The sequence below is a fragment of the Desmodus rotundus genome, chromosome 7, assembly GCF_022682495.2.
Source record: "Desmodus rotundus isolate HL8 chromosome 7, HLdesRot8A.1, whole genome shotgun sequence".
NCBI lineage: Eukaryota > Metazoa > Chordata > Mammalia > Chiroptera > Phyllostomidae > Desmodus > Desmodus rotundus.
The window spans coordinates 108,437,084-108,453,685 of NC_071393.1; the positions used below are offsets into that span (position 1 = coordinate 108,437,084).

General features: G+C 39.4%; 1 protein-coding gene across 4 annotated transcripts in view; it reads left to right on the top strand.

Moving 5' to 3' along the window:
* The window catches only part of SYNE2 (spectrin repeat containing nuclear envelope protein 2), a 284,958-nt gene that overhangs the window by 96,504 nt on the left and 171,852 nt on the right, over positions 1-16,602 (top strand). For all 4 annotated transcript variants that reach the window (XM_053928255.2, XM_053928253.2, XM_053928254.2 and 1 more), the window contains exons 22-31: positions 800-934; positions 2,536-2,694; positions 5,646-5,857; positions 6,008-6,098; positions 6,918-7,033; positions 7,257-7,383; positions 8,866-9,023; positions 9,820-9,967; positions 10,622-11,232; positions 14,039-14,218. In XM_053928255.2, coding sequence (XP_053784230.1) covers positions 800-934; positions 2,536-2,694; positions 5,646-5,857; positions 6,008-6,098; positions 6,918-7,033; positions 7,257-7,383; positions 8,866-9,023; positions 9,820-9,967; positions 10,622-11,232; positions 14,039-14,218 — 1,937 coding nt within the window. The remainder of the gene's footprint in view (positions 1-799; positions 935-2,535; positions 2,695-5,645; positions 5,858-6,007; positions 6,099-6,917; positions 7,034-7,256; positions 7,384-8,865; positions 9,024-9,819; positions 9,968-10,621; positions 11,233-14,038; positions 14,219-16,602) is intronic.

A 16,602-nucleotide genomic window follows, 5' to 3' on the forward strand; every position in this document is an offset into this window, starting at 1 on the left:
TCCCCAAGTATTACTTTTGTCTTCTTGTCTCCTTATAGTTCTCTGCATCTTTCACAGGCCCCAAGCTACTTTTTCTTCTGTCATTCACTAGCTCTTATAAAGTATGCCCAGTAATATTGAACAGGAGCTGGTATTTGTGGGGTAAGGAGCAGACCCATTCCTACATTCCTGACAAGGTGTTTCCCTTCCCTATCTGCTGCCACTTCTTCCCTGGAATGGGCCTGCCAGTTGTTGGCCCTGGGCAAAGCTTACAAGTCCGTGGTAAGGTGATGTTGCCTTTTTGCAGCAAGGAATCCTTATGTGTTATATAATGTTAAATGTTTGCCATACTAAAGCCACTATAAATTGTGTCATTGCAACACTAATCTCTAATACATGCTGGTATACTCTTCATATTTATATTGCTTAAGAAGGCTGGTTGTCTGCTCAACACTTAAAGGAACTTTAGCGGAAACCTCACCAGAGGCTCATTACCCTACAGAATAAATGTTTTAATTATTTATCAAAGTGGTAACAAGTCATTTTGAATATTATAAATATGAAGTATTTATCTGGGTCTCAGATGTGTAACTATATTTAAATAAGAATACTTTGCAATTTTTTTCAAAAGAATTCAAGAGATACAAATGGGCTATCAACCTCAATTTACAAAGAAAAGCCTCCCCTAAATCTTTAAATAGTCTTCATAGGGTCCTTTTCCTAGTTCTACCTGTGGAAGAGCTACCAAAATTAGCTTTGAGGACTTGGCAGTAGAATGAGGCTTTCATGTTCTTGTTGGCATCTTTTTTTTTTGTTTTAGGAAGCAGTATCAATTTTTAATACTAAAAGTCTGGCCAAGTATTTGAAAGCTGTTGATGAACTGAAAAATAATGTAGATGAAGATGAAAAACTGTCTTTGGAAGAAAAGAGTAGAGATGTTTGTGCCCAGTGGGAGGTAAGAACATGCGTTCATATCTGGGGTGTATGCTAATACATCTGACCATGGACCTGTTTGCCATCAGAGTCATTCTCAGTTTCCCTCCTGTCTACTTCACATCACACAGGGCTGATCCCTGTAGGCTGCAGTTCCCAGGTGCTGTAGCTCTGGTTCCTGTGTTCAGCCAATGACAACACTGGAGATTAGAAGGGGATCAGAAGTGGGGAAACCTGAGAATCCAAAGGCTTTCTGACCCTCTCTTTCTTGAACAGTGTCTCTGGCAGCTGTCCCCACCTGTGGCAGGTTCCTCATTTCCAGCCTCTGGTTGGTGACCCTTCTGCCTTCACTCCACTGAAGCTCCCAGCCCAGCTGCGGGTAGCAGCTTTCTCTGGGTTGCCGTACTGTCCCCTCTTTGGTTTTCATCTGTTGTGTAATCAGTCCTTAGCATGTAATTCCCTCTGAGGTAAACATTTAGTGTTTTCTGGTTTCCTGGTTGGATCCTGCTTGAGATGACATATTGACACATGTACCCAGAGTTCCGTGGCAAAGTAGGTACAGGCTTTGGTGACATATACACTTGGGTCCAGCAGCTATGACCCTGGGAAGTCGCTTAACTGCTAGAAACTTCACTGATGAAATGGCAGTAACCCCACTGACTTGACAGGATTGTTGCAAAGATGTATGTAAAGAACCTATTAACAGAGATTGTGTGCAATAAGTGGTGTTTAGTATTGAATAAGTTTTTTGCGTGTGTATATGTGCAGATATGTATGAACATAGGAAGAGGGAGAGATTGAAGTAATGTCATTGAATATCTACTGTTAAAGTTCCTCTTAAAACACATGTTAAAGTAAACCTCATTTTAGACCTATTTTATATTTATAGAATTATTACAGATAGTACAAAGAGCTCCAGTATATTCTGTGCCCAGTATTCCCTACTAATCACATCTTACATTTATATAGTACCTTTATTACAATTGATGGATTAATACTGATACCAGGTTTATACTTTATTACTATTTCAGTTTTTCCTAATGTGCTTTTTAATTTTTTGATCTTCACCTGAGCATATGTTTTTGATATTAGAGTAAGAAGAAGGGAGAGAGAGAGAAAAGAAAGAAAGACAGAGAAACATCATTGTGAGAAACATCAATTGGTTGCCTCCTGTATGCACCCTGACTGGGAATTGAACCTGCAACCTTTTGGAGTATGGGACGATGCTCCAACCAGCTGAGCCACCCAGCCAGGGCCCTAATGTGCTTTCTAATCTGTTTCAGAATACTATGCAGGATATATATTACAATATTTGGTTATTTCTGCATAGGCTCAGATGTGTGTTTTATACATATTTTTTCTCAGTCTGTAGCTCGTCTCTTTAATTCACTTAACAGTGCCTTTCCCAACTAAAACGCATTTTTAGTAGTTAGAAAGAAAAAAGTGTGTTTATGAGTCTGATACATTTTTTAAAGTTTTCCCCAAAGACACAAGGATGAATCAGAATTTCATAAGCTCTATTTCTATCCTTTGTTACTACAAGTATTTTTATTGTGTTTTTAATGGAAAACTTTTCAATATATTTTGTTCCCATGGTTAATATGTGTCTTTGTCTGTTTACAGTCTCTTCATCATGAAATGTCTTTGTATATTCAACAACTAAAAATAGACATTGAAAAAGGAAAAATTAGTGAAAATATTTTAAGACTTGAAAAACAAATAAATAGAGAAAAGAAACTAATTCGCAGAGGAAAGACCAAGGGTCTCATCAAAGAACATGAGGTAAACCACCTGTTTTCCATTTGCACTTTGTCATCATTTTGAGATTTTTCTTGAAGGGGTTGTGTATGACCTTGGCCTAGGATTGCATCTGCTCTGAAAATGACTTCAGCTGTCTCATCCCCTGTGAATTATTCCTTATGCAGTTCAAGTTCTAACTAGAGCCTGTGATTCTTGCATTTTAGAAGTGAGAAAAATTTAGCATTTAGTAAATAGTTCGTGACTTCCCTTGATATGTTTCAGTGACCACTGTCCTTGAGGGTGTGGTTACCAACCTGTCACCTGTTGCTGAGGTACCCAAAGTTACTTTTGTGATGACACAGTGTCCTCAGAAGTGCAGCTTTTGTGATAGATATCAAATCAGGATAGAAACTAACTGGGCAGATCTAATGTCTCCTTTTGGTCCCCATCCTGTATGATTGCTTCTATGTATTGGTTTGGCCAAAAAGTCCATTATGTTTTTTTCTCCCATACGATGGCTCTAGTAGCGCTTAGTTGTCTTTAACTTTATTTGAAACAATTGTGTTAGATTGTATTGTGACAGCTGTCATATCAGTGTGCATTAAAAAAAACTAATCATGAAACACTATTGTTTTTTAAGGTGGAGTCTGATTAAAGATGTATATTAAAGCAAAAAAAACTGATCAAAATTGGTGAATTTTTATGCAGCCACTTTAATATTGAAGATGGAAGAAAATGCACAACATAGTTTGCATATTATGTTTCATTATTTCAAGAAAGATAAAAACAACTGACATGCAAAAAAAGATTTGCACAGTGTATGGAGAGGGTTCTGTGACTGATTAATCGAGTGTGTCAAAAGTGGTTTGCAAAGATTTCTGGTACTATTGCCATTTTGGCCAAATATTTCCTAGCTGTGGGGCTTTCTTATGCATTGGAAGATGTTTAGCAGCACCCATGTCCTGAGATAGCTGACATACTCACAATATCCAAATCAATAAGGTTATTGGTGAAAATGAAAAATGTGTCTTTTATTTTACAGAATAAAACATAATGGACTTTTTAGCCGACCCAATATTTGACAGTACTGACCTCTGTTTTCATTTCTTTTAAATTTTTTTCCCTGCTGTGGCTCTCCTAATGTCAATCTCTCTTGCTTTCTCTTCTTTTCTTTCTTTTCTTTTTTTGTGCGTTTTTTTTTTTAATGTACTTCAGAAATGTTACCTTCTTATTGTGTTAACTCAATGTTTTAGTTTTGAGAGTTTCTGTTTTTGGCTAATTTTGTGATGCGCTAGGCAATTTTATGTACACTGGGGTTTTAGCTGTCCTCTCTCCTATGATGGCGTCTAAATCTTTATCAGCAGTGAGTCCTTTGCTCTGAACTCCAGGTTCTGTTTCTAACTGAGATACCACAGTGTTCTTCAGAGACCTCACATTCAGCACATCCAAACATGAGCCAATGGCGCCTTCTCTCAAATGTTTCTTCTTCCTACGTACCCTGTTTATGAAAGGCATTGCTGTCTCAGCATCTCCTTCCTTTCCTTTCCACTCAGCCTGAATGGAGTCTGTTGCCAAGTCCCATCTGTTACTCTTCAGAACAGCTGCTTCTTTTCCTTCCTTGCCATCGGTGTTGCCACTTCCCTTAGCCTGGGTTATTTTCTCAGCGTGATGAAGGTGGCCTCATCTTCTAAACTCATCAGCCCAGTGACCCCTTTGAATGATAGTACTGTGTCCCTGGCCCACCGTCACTCCCAGGACATTTCCTGAGGAGGCCGTTCAGTCCTTTGCCGTCTGGCCCCAGGGCACGCCTGTAACACTCTTCCCACGTGTGCCCTCAGTCACACTAGACTACTGTCCCTTCAGAACATCTGGAGCTTTTCCTCTCTCCGCTGCTCCTTCTGTTAGGGTGCCCTCTCTGCCCCTTTACCTGGAGGACTCCTCATTCTCTCCACATGAAGCTCAGGTTCCCTCATGTGAACTGGCTTTCTCTTATTCCTTAAGGCAAGTTAGTGGCTCTGTCCTATCACTTATTACACTGTGTGCTCATTATTTGTGTGTTTACTGTAGGAGAGGAAAAAGTTTTCCTTGACCCTCTTAGAGTCCCTAGCTGGGTCTGAAAATTAAACTGACAAAGATTAACAAGAGATAAACATCCACACCTTATTGAATTTTCACATGCACCCGGGAGCCTTCAGAGATGGAAGACCTAAAGAAGTGACCAGAGCAGGAATCTTTTATACCTTTTAGACAAAGAAACAATACATTTGTGAAGAATTGGCAAGACAACAGGGTTTGGGCTGGTGGTGGTAAATGGTGAAGAAGTAAGTGGAAGGATAAATGTTATTTTAACAAGATTTGTTTGCAGATTCCTCTGGTGCTGTCTCTGGGCTGAGAAGTGTTTATCTGCAGTAAAAGAAAACTTGGTTTTCCATATTTAGGCAGAAAAGAGGGAGCTTTTTCTGTACTTACTGCTTCTTAACTGCCTTCAGCTCAAAATAATTTTCAGGTCAAAGAGGCATAGTTTGGCCTTGGCTGGGTGGCTCAGTTGGTTGAGTGTCCTCCCCTACCCCCAGAGGTTGCAGGTTCAATTCCTGGTCAGTGCACATACCTGGGTTGTGGGCTCAATTCCCAGCTGGGTATAAACAGGAGGCAACTGATTACTATTTCTGTCTCACATCAATGTTCTCTATTGCCCTTCATTTCTCTCTCAAATCAATAAAACCATTTCCTCAGGTGAGGATTAATAAAAAGAGGCATATTTTGGGGTGACACATTCTGGTTTTCTTACTCCAGAACTGGACTGTGGCACATCCCTTCAGGGCTGATCACCCCATCTTTGCTTCTCCACGCCCATTACCACACCAGGCACACAGTGGACAGCCTTACAGCAGATTTTGCTCTTAAAGTCACGCACATCTGTTAGTGTCTAATCCTCATGGACTAATTATGTAAACTCATTTGGAACACATTTCCTGCTTTGTTTCCTCAATTAGGCCTGCTTTTCTCAGGAAGGCGGTCTGTACCAGCTTGATCGCCACATGGACGTCCTGCGGGAGCTGTGTGAAGAGCTGACTTCACAGAAGAGGCAACAGGAAGTGAGGAGAGTGCTCAAAGATTATGAACAAAAAATAGAAAGACTTCGGAAATGTGCTTCTGAGATTCACACGACACTGCAGCGCACAGTGGGAGGCATGTCGAAAAACAAGTTAGTGCTTCATCAAAATAGCTACGTGTCAGGGAAAACACAAGATAAAGCCTCCTGCAAAATCAAATAAAATTGAGTATTATTATGCATTCTCTTTCAGGCTTCATTTTTCTCCCTCCATTTCAGTATGCAATGTTGATTCCTTCCTAGGGGGACCGTGGACACATCTGAGAATGGAGGAAGGAGTGCCCACAGTGAGGTGCCCTCTGCAAACTCAAATAATCAGCCATCAACTGAAAAGGTGATTAATGTGGATACTGTGTTTTAGAAGTAAACTCAATGAAAAAGGCCAAGTGTATAATAATCCACTTCTCATTGATTAAGTGATAGTCTTAATTATCTGATGGTTTTCATCAGCTGAGAATTCCCACTTAAATCATGCAAGGAGGGATGCTTTTCAAAGAATTAGAATGAAGCAGAGCTGTAGCGAGCATAACTTAATTTTCTGCTGAGGGTACAGACAGTCTTTTAAAAAGGAGACTGTTTTGAGTCATTATGAATACCTGTCAACGGAGCACATTACTATTGAGGGTATAAAAGGTTAAGTTTAATCTGTACAGATGCCTCAGTGTCATTGAGATGAGATAGTTCATTTATTATTAGTCTTTTGCTCATTATAATGTCTTCTACTTTCTTCGGGATTTGAATTTTCATTTAGAGTCTTAGGTAAGTGGGTACTAACTGTATATCACAGCCCAGATGGCCAGTCAGAAGGTGTGGGAAAGGAACAAGGTATATTTGTTTTGAGAGGTCTGCTCCTGCATGCTAGGCTTCTGTCTACTTTCGACTATTGCTATGTGGCCACAGTCAGCAAGAGCATTTAGGGGTTGGGAGAACTCCTTTACTGTGCTGACATCCCAAGTAGAAGGTGAGACGCAGTGTAATAACTCTTCCCTGTCCCATGGGAAGACCTCTCTCTGAGCTGAGAAACCTCAAATAAATTGTATTATCTCCTGGGTATAAAGAATCAATAATATGCCTTTGTATCAAAAAGTGTTTATCTGTTTAGATAACTAAGTATATTGAAGATACTGTGTTTGATATTTTGTGTTTTGTTTAGGCAGTAGAATCGATTAAGAATCTGAACCTGGAATCAGAGATAAAGCCTCACCAGGAAGAAAACATGGAGAAGTATGAAAAGGATCACAGTACAACTCTGAATAGTTTACTGGGGAGGTAAACTCTTTCAAACAACTACAAAGTCTACCAAAAATGTTTCAGCAATGCAAACATGTTATACTTTCATAAGTTCTTACTGCCCTTTGATCGTGATTTATGCATGTAGTCTAGCAACTTAAACAGAGATTCCCTGGGTTTTCTTAGGCGTAATTGACAGTAATTGAAAAACGTTTTTGTCTTATTTTTTAAATTAAGTAATGTCACATTTAATTTTTCCCAGGTTTGATACACACAGAGAAACGCTTGAACTACATCTGCAAAACAACAAATTTAGGATTACTTCTGATTTCCCTAGTGATAGGGAAAGGAGTAGTGCTTGTCTGCAGGATAAATTGAAAGATCTACAGGTAATTATTGAACATATTATTAGAGTTCATCTTTTATTGGAAAAATAATACCACCATGAGGAGAGAGATCACCATTTTTGTTGAGGTCCCTTATGCGAGATGTTTCCAAAGAACTTTGTTGGATTGCATTTCTAATGTCATCTGATTCTAGGAAGTGATTGGCACTCAAGCATCAAGCCCAGGAAAGACTTTGGTTCAGGGTCCTAATTTATTGCTCATGTTCTAATTTGATGCTCTAGACATTGTGACTTGCAAAATTTTGGATTGTGCTTAGGAGGGGAATCAGGGCTTCAGATAAATTGGTCAGAACAGTGTGGTTGAAGGCAATTTTAACCAACACTTCTTGCTTTAGGTTGCTCTAAGATTACCAATACATGAAAAACCAGTGATTCTAAATATTTTTCAGCTTATCATCTTACCCAAATTGTCACAATGTCTCTCTGATATTGTGCAATAAGAAAGGGCCATGCAGTGGAGGGAATTTTCACTCTGAGTGATGGATAATCTTCCTGGAGAGCCATTGCATTTGATTCAAGAGCTAAAGAAAAAACAGTGTAGCTAGTGGTAGGCACATCGATTGTAAGCTCTTTTTTATTTCGAAGATGATCCGTGCATTGTTGTGCAACACTTGTGTACTTGGAAGTGCAATAGAGTGAATCCTCACAGAAAACACAACAGGTAGAGAAAAGGCCATGGGTGGTTCTTACGGTGCCCTCCCATATTTTTTAGTTTCCTTCTTTTATGATGCCATTTCCTGCGTCACACTCTACCGACTGGCTCCTCTCTATTTTCCATATGAATTAGCAAAATTCCTGTGTTAAAATCTCTGTTGTTCAAATGATGGAGTTAGCATGTTTTCAAAGCAATTAAGAAACTGTCTTGAGACCTTACTTCAGGGACTGAATAATGAATTGGTTAAAAAAGCTATCCTAATCCTTGGGGAAAGTGAAAGATAAATTATACTGGTAGGTACACAGTAAAATTCCTTCAAAAAAAAAAAAGAAGAAGAACCAAGATAAGGTGCAAAAATGGTACAGAATTTTTAGGCATTTAATTATAAACCATAAATTAATTTTATTCACTTCTCATTTGTTAGAAATAGTTTTGGTTCACTCCAATTTTCTTTTAGTTTAGGGAGAAACAAAGAGTCATTATCTAGGGGAAATAGAATGTCTGTTCTTAAAACTGTATGTGTCTTTCTGAATTGTGTTTTGTGCACCTAACTTAGGGGAAGAGAGTTTCAAATTGGATGAAAGCCACATTGTTGACTCCTTTGACTTCATTAAAAGGGTCCTCTGACAGCACAGTTAGTATCATTGTTCCCTGGCAGATACTTGTAGGTGGTTGGAAGATAATGTTTTTTTAATATATTTTTATGTGAAACTTTGTGTCTCCAGTTGGTGGCTGTCTCATTTTGTAAGAACAGAATAATTGTGCCTATACCTCATAAATTGATACATAAATTTATGTATTTTCATCTAGGCCCTAAAAAATGAAACTGATGCTTGCTGGAAAGAATTTGAGGTCATGTCATTGCAGTTAGAAGAGCTTGAGAATGACAGAAAGAAGCCTTTTATAATCAAAGCAAGAGACAGATTGAAGGACCAAGAAAGAGAGTTTCAGATGACTCTTAAGACCAGGTATAATTCTGAGATCTATTGACAATGAATTTATTCAACTTTAAATGCCATTTTAAGCTAGGCTAGTACTGTACTAGTACATTTACTTTATTTACTTGTCACAGTACCTCAAGAGAGGCTGCTTTTTTACTGACTAACAAACTGATAGAGAGGTCAAATAACCTAACCGAGCCACACCACTGGCCAGAGTCTTACATGGAATTTAAAGTCTGTTGAGTTCCCAAAATCGTCCTCTTCCCAATGTCCCCTTGGGCTTGAATTTGGTCATGTTGCTTGACTTCTCTGGGCCTTTCCTAATTTCTAATTTCCTAATTTCTAAAATGAGAGTGCTATAATTACCCCTATACATAGGATATGTATCCCTGGTATGTATCCCTGTTTTACATTGGAGAAAACTGAGGCTCAGAGTCTGTATGTTAACTATCCAGGGTCACACATTTCAATTTATTATTATTAGAGTCTATTCTTGGCTCTATTATGTTTCCACTAATAAAATAATTAGTATTTATAATGAGGTCTCTTTGTCATCAAAGCAGTGTTAAATTACATGCAGTAATTTGTATTTTACAGTTTTCCATTTACTGTGGTATCTGTTAAACTATTAAGAATATTTGTATAGGAAACAACTAATTCTTTGCCATTTTGGACCTCTGGGTTTGGGTTTTAATGTGATGATCTATACTTATTGTGTGTATTTGTATTAGATAATTATTTGCTGTTCTTGGTTAATTAGTGGCATTAATGTGTTTTATAGGGTATCTGCTCTGTTTTCCCATCTTGTTTATTTTTCCCCTAGAATGGAGTCGTTGGAGATGGCGCTGAAGGTTGTATTACCTGTGGAGAAGGAGTCGCTTCTTCTCTGTGGCTCAGACCTCCTTCTCCACAAAGTGACTGTTCGAGAATTTCATCTCACGGATGCTGATGGCCTGTATCAAAACCTGAGAGTAAATATAACTTCTCATCGTATAGTTATAGAATCATCAATTCCTCAGAGATTTATACATATTTATGCGTTTTCAATTTTACACCAATAGTATGTATTTAGAATATAAGACATGACAGAAAAATCTTCAGTAATTTAGACTTGTTATTATTTCTCAACTCTTTAATTCCTTTCAAATTTGGAGGTAGGTACTGTGAAGTAAATAATGAGATATTTTCTTTGAATTCAAAATGAAGGGTTCCTTATGAATGCCTTCTCCAGTGACTGAAATCTTAAATACCTGCTAGACTCATATGCTTATATTGGCACATTCCATAAATTACTTATTCCAAATCCCATCATAAGTAAAACATATTTGTTTTATTTTTCAGGTTATAAACATGTCTTAATAGTTATCTCTAATTATTCTCATTGAAGCAATAGATTTATATACTTGCTTTCTTTTGGGGATTGAAATGTCAGGAAGGGTAACACATGAAGAAACAGCTGGGCCACCTGATCATTTGTAATGAAGGTGTTGAAACTGTCAGCCTTGGTTAAACTGAGAAGCACTTTTTTAGATTAAATCTAGTTACATACTTTGAGGCTAGTTTCTGACATGCAGTCTTACTTTTTTCTACCTCAGTCATTTCAGCTTTTCATACCTTTATTTTAGGATATTCAAGATTCTATAGCAAAACAGATAGACATATGCAACAGTTTGAAGCAATCGGGCAACTTTGCATCAAAGGAATTACACCCACTTGATCTACATGCATCACAGGCTATTATAGTAAAACACAGATCACAACTTGAAGAAATGAACCACAGAATCCAGACAAGCAAAGATGCCCTCAGGGCTCTGGAAGACTTTCTGGCTTCTCTGAGAACAGCCAAACTCCCTGTTGACCTTGTTACAGACCTTTCAGCCTCAGCTTCACAGGTGGTACCAGAAAATACTTTGACAGTAAAAAATAAAGAGGGAGAAACTTATTTGATGAAAGATAAGGCCAGACATTTGGATAAACGTTTGAAGATGCTTGATATAAGCTTTAAAGATGCCGAACGGGGTGAAGAGGCATCCTGTGAAAAACTCCTTGACGCTCTGTCCAAACACTTACTTGAGACACATGGTTGTGGCAGGCAGGAGGAACTCACTGAAGAAGACAAACTACTACAAACTTGTGCTCTCAAAAATAATGAGCTCCTGAAAAACATTCTAGATGTGCACAGTCAGCTCAGTAAAATTGGTCTCAAGGATCCGACTGTTCCAGCTGTGAAACAACGGTAAGTATTGTTTCCGTCCAAGGTGACATTTTTCTGTCTTTTCAAATATCCATTAGATGAAACAAATACTTCCTGTCTTTCTGTTTCTATTCCATCCCACTCTATTCAGCCTTCAGCATTCTTTTTTGTAGACTTTTCAGACAAACTTCCTTCTTGTTGATATTGTGCTTTTATAAATGGTTATATAATTCTTTTTCTATAAAGTTTTCATTCTCATGAACTAAGATATGGATAGAGTACGTGAGTTGCTTCAAAGTCCCTTTAGGGCTGTGTATTTATTATGGTGTTCTCTCGATGCGGGAAGACCTGGCAAACTCTACACATTTGATAATAAAGAAATAAGTGGTAGCAGAGGCACATGCCACACCTCATCCCTACTTCTTCCTTTGTTATTCAGGTTCATCCTTCCATCAGGACTAGGGTGGGGACTGAGGAGGTAGGGCATAGGACTGATGTAAGCTGAGGTTAGTGTCAATTCTGGAGGCTGAGCAGAATTGGGATAAACTGAGGCTGGCAGCCTTCAATACGAGTGCTGCTATTTTCATTCTGCCAGTCAGACTCAGCCTCTCAGTCCTGACAGTGACAGTGTTAGGAAGAGTCCCTTTTGTGGAGCTCCCATGCCCTTAGTAAATCTCTCCCACTTTGTCTCCATGTGCCTCTGTAGTCCGTCAGTGCTCTCTTGAGGCTCTTTAGCTGACCAAGCTCTTTCCTCTGAAATTTCCCGCTGACTTCAGTCTCTATGAGACTTCCATTTCTACAGTACCGCAGTTCTTAATGAGGAGTGGAGCTAAATACTAATTTATTATTAATTCATCGTTAATAGATTTTGTTATAGATTTGGAAAGAATAAGTATGTAAATTAAATATTAGTTCATTAATGAAAACCATACACTTATCAATAATAAATTGCTTTCATTCTTAATCTAGTTATTAACACAGCAGATATGTGGTTTGTGCTAGGCATTGTTTTAGGTACTAGGGATATAGCAGTTAACAAAATAGACAAAAATTCTTGCCCTTTGTAGAACTTATTACCAAGAGGGAGGAGTAAGATATTCAATATGTTTGATGATGATAAAAGCTATAGAGAAAAATTAAGCAAAGAAGGACCAGGGGTTGCAATTCAAAGAGATTCATTAGGGACAGTTGTGCTGAGAAGGTGACCTTGAAGTAAGTTAGATGGGATGAGAGCTAGCCAGGTGACTACCAACCTGGAGCAAGGGCCTTCCAGGCTGAGGGAGCAGTGGGTACAAAGGCCAAGTGTGAGACTAGGCCTGGCCTGTTTGAGGAGAAGCTAGGAGGTGCGAAGGGCAGCAGTGAATGGGAGGTATGAAGGGAGTCAGAAGTAATGGATAGGGTGGGGCTTAGCTCATGAAGGGACTTCTGGGCCATGTGGTTGCTTTGGGTTTTACTTTGAGTGGCATTGGGAAGTCACTGGAGGGTTCTGAGCGGAGGGAAGTGATTGGGTTTTTATTGTAACAGGTTCTCTGTGACTCATGTGTTGACTGTAGACTGTAGGAGTCAAGGGAAGACGGAGGAAGTCTGGTTTGATCTATTTCAGTAATTTAGATAAGGGATGATGGTGGTGTGGACCAGTGGTGAAATGGTGAAAAGTGTTTAGATTCTGTATATATTTTGAAGGGAAAGTCTACAGGATTTGTTGACACAATGGACATAGGATGTTACAGAAGTATTGGAGTTACCATTAACTGAGGTGAGAAAGCCTAAAGTTTATCAGGTAATGAATAAAAGATCAGGTGTGCTCAGTTTTAGAAGTGATAAGTTCAAAATAATTCTTTGGCTTTCATGTATGGATATCAATAAAACTCTTAAACATAGGTGATATCAGGGGTCAGGAGAGAGGTCTGGGTTAGAGGTATAATTTGAGAGTTACTAGCATTTTGGAACACTGTTCAGAGCCATGATCAGAGGAGTGCGTTTAGACAGACGGGAAGAGGTCAGTGTTGTACACTGGGGTTGGGGGGGAGATGAGGAACAAGCCAAAGATGCTGAGGAGGTCAGTGTAGTAGGAGGAAAATCAAGAGAGTCCTGGGAGCCAAGTGAGAAGGCCTTTCAGCGGAGGAGGTAAGCAGCTGGGTCAAAGGCTGCTGACTAGTGAAGGAAGGTGAAGTTTGAGAATGGAACATGGATTTAGCACCACAGTAGTTACTGGAGGTCTTGATGAGTGAGCCATTTTTGGAGGACCCATAGGGAATAAATAAAAGCCTTATGGGGTAGATTCAAGAGAAATTGGAAAAGAGCAATTAGAGACAGTGGATATCTGATAAAAGCAATTTAGACCTAGGTGAATGCAGTTAATCTGTCCAGGATTAGTTAGCACATTAACACCCTCAGCTATAATGACTCACTTTTGATATGGGAGAGCTTTTTACATATGGGATAGAGATACAAGTTTTCCCTCTTCCTTGGGCTCCCACCCTTCCTCAGGAGCTTGTAATGCTCTTCCATGTATTTCTGTTCTTCTCTACACGCCATGCTCTCTTTCCCACCCATTTACACACCCATACTCTGTCTTCTCACATGCATATACACACTCTTTACAAATGTGCTCATCACAGAAAAATGTTACTGTTTTTGATTTTGCATATTTATTATAATAAAACACCAGATTAGTATTCCGGAAATTCAGAGAGCCTTCTAAATTCTGTAATAGCAATGTGTAATTTTCATCTTCATAAACCTCATGAGGACAAGTTCAAGTTGGTGTGCTTCCCAAATTGCCCATATTTATATCAAATCAAATTGGCTGATGATGGCTGTCAATCTTTTCTCTCTCATATTCAAGGAAAAAATTATTAATCAAACTGGATAAAGACCTAGATGACTATAAAGAAGAGAAGAAACACTTGCAAGATATGGTTAATTCTCTTCCACAATTCGAAGATGGCAGAGAAAGAGCTCTGAACCAACAGTGCCAAAATACAGCACTCTTGTGGGAGAATGCAAAAGTTTCCATAGCTGAATGGTAAGGAAACCAAGCCCTCCAAAATCTGAAAAATGGTCTGTAGCATAATTGACTTTTTGAAATGTGTGTGTTTAAAACACATTCCCATGGTCCTAACAGAGGGACAAACAGGAGTTTCACACTGGAAGCTCGGTGGGTCGATGTCTGAGCAGACCTGGAACTACATATTGTGGCTTAAATGAATTTAAGGAGTTATCTAGGAAGGATAACAAACACATGGTGTATTAATCACCCCCCGCCCCTGGCCCTGCATTAGTGTTCTATTCTGCTGTAACCAATTACCACAAATTTAGTGGTTTAAAAACATCACAAACTGACATTACAGTCCGGAGGTCAGAAATCCCCAAATCAAGCTTTGTTTCTTTCTGGTCACTCCAGGAATGAATCCCTGTTCTTGCCTTGTTTGTCTTTGGAGGCCTCCTACTACATTCCTTGGCTTGTGTCCCTTTCTTCCATCTTTTGTTTTTTTTAAATTGATTTTAGAGAGAAGAGAGGAAGTAAGAGACAGAGAAAGAGAGAGAAACATAAGCCTGTTTCTCCACCCACTCCTGTGTTCATTGTTTGATTCTTTTTTTTTTTTTTAAGATTTTATTTATCTTTTAGCAGAGTGGAAGGGAGAGAGAAAGAGAGAGAGAGAAACATCAATGTGTGGTTGCCTCTTACACGCCCCCTACTGGGGTCCTGGCCTGCAACCCAGGTGTGTCCCCGACTGGGAATCGAACTGGCAACCCTTTGGCTCTCAGGCTGGCACTCAGTCCACTGAGCAATATCAGCCAGGGCCATTGGTTGATTCCTGTATGTGCCTTGATTGTAGATCAAATCCACAGGCTTGACATATGGGGATGATGTTATAACCAACGGAGCTACCCAGCCAGGGCCTCTTCCCTCTTTAAAGCCAGCATCTTGACATCTTCTAATCTCAACCTCAATCTCTCCCTCATTCTCTCACTCTCACCTCTGCTTCTTGTCACATTATCTTCTCTGACTCGCACCTTCCTGTCTCTCTCCTATAAGGACCCTTCTGATTATATTTCACCCACTTGGATAATTCAGGATAATGTCCCATTTTAAGACCCTTAACTTAATCACAACTGCAAAGTCCCTTTTGCCATGTAAGGTAACATGTTCACAGGATCCAGCTATTAGGACTGGACATTGCTGGTGTTTGGGGGCATTGTTCTTCCACACCACCCTACTTGAATGGCAGATGTTGCCTGTCATTTGCCACCATCTTTCCTACAGAGCCTAGGCATGGCTCAAAGGTTTTCTTAACTGTGTAACAGCCATTACCTGTGAGTCCCAAGTGGTGAATCTGTTGAATCTACTCCATCCTTTCCTTCTGCCCCTGACTGCCTGCAGGTAGGAGTGGTCCAGAGGACTGATCCTATCCCTGTAGCACCAAGGGTTCTAGTTGGGCTAAGAAGTAGAAAGTACTAGTAGGAGATTAGAGGACAAGAAGGCAAGGACAAAATCAAGGGGGAGGGTAGAGGTGGGGGAGGGAGGTGGGACTGGCTGGGGTGGAGTGGAGGGATGGGGAGAAAATGCAGACAACTGTAACTGAATAAAATAAAATAAAATAAAATAAAAATGTAAAAAAAAAGAGAGAGAGTTCAAGGTGGTCTTAACCATCCCTGTCCCTTTTCAGCTCGTGTTTTGGCAACTCCTAGTGGACCCTCCTCTTTGACCCGGGGCACTTTCCCTTTCCACTTGAGGCCAAGTGGCGGATCAATAGAAAGCTATTGCTGCAGTTAGTCCAGGGGTGCCTCAGCTCTCTGGTGATTTCCCTTAACTCTGCTCTCAGTGGTCCTGTACCACAGAACTCCACTGAGTACCCCTTCCTTCTGGAACCTGAGTGTACAGTAGCCAGATAAAGCCTGTCTGCGTTATTTGATCTAGTCTACCCTTCAATTTTATAGAGGAAGTAATTAAGGATCTGAGACTTAAAAGTTGCTTATCTAAGGTCACATGACTAATTCGTACCCAGCCATAACTAGAAACTAGGTGTCCTAACTGCCACATTATCGGTACTATACTTTTTAAAAAGGGTTAAATCTAGCATGAGTTAAGTAGACTTAAACAACTTATGATTTTCTGAAGTATTTTTAAAATAATCTCCAAGAATAATTGTAGGGAGACACAGTTTTCCAAGGTGTCTTTTGGCTAAGGATGAATTGAGGTGCTGATTCCTTAAGGTTATGAATTGTATGTTTCTTTCTAGAGTGTACTTCTGGTGACTTTTTAATATTGATCAGGTGAAAATACTAAACCAGTTATCATTGACTATCCACTCGCCAGATAAATACATGAGCCACCATTCTTAGGTTAAATTGGTAAAACTATTATAAACCACGTCAAGAAGAAAAATCTTTCTATAATGTTATTAG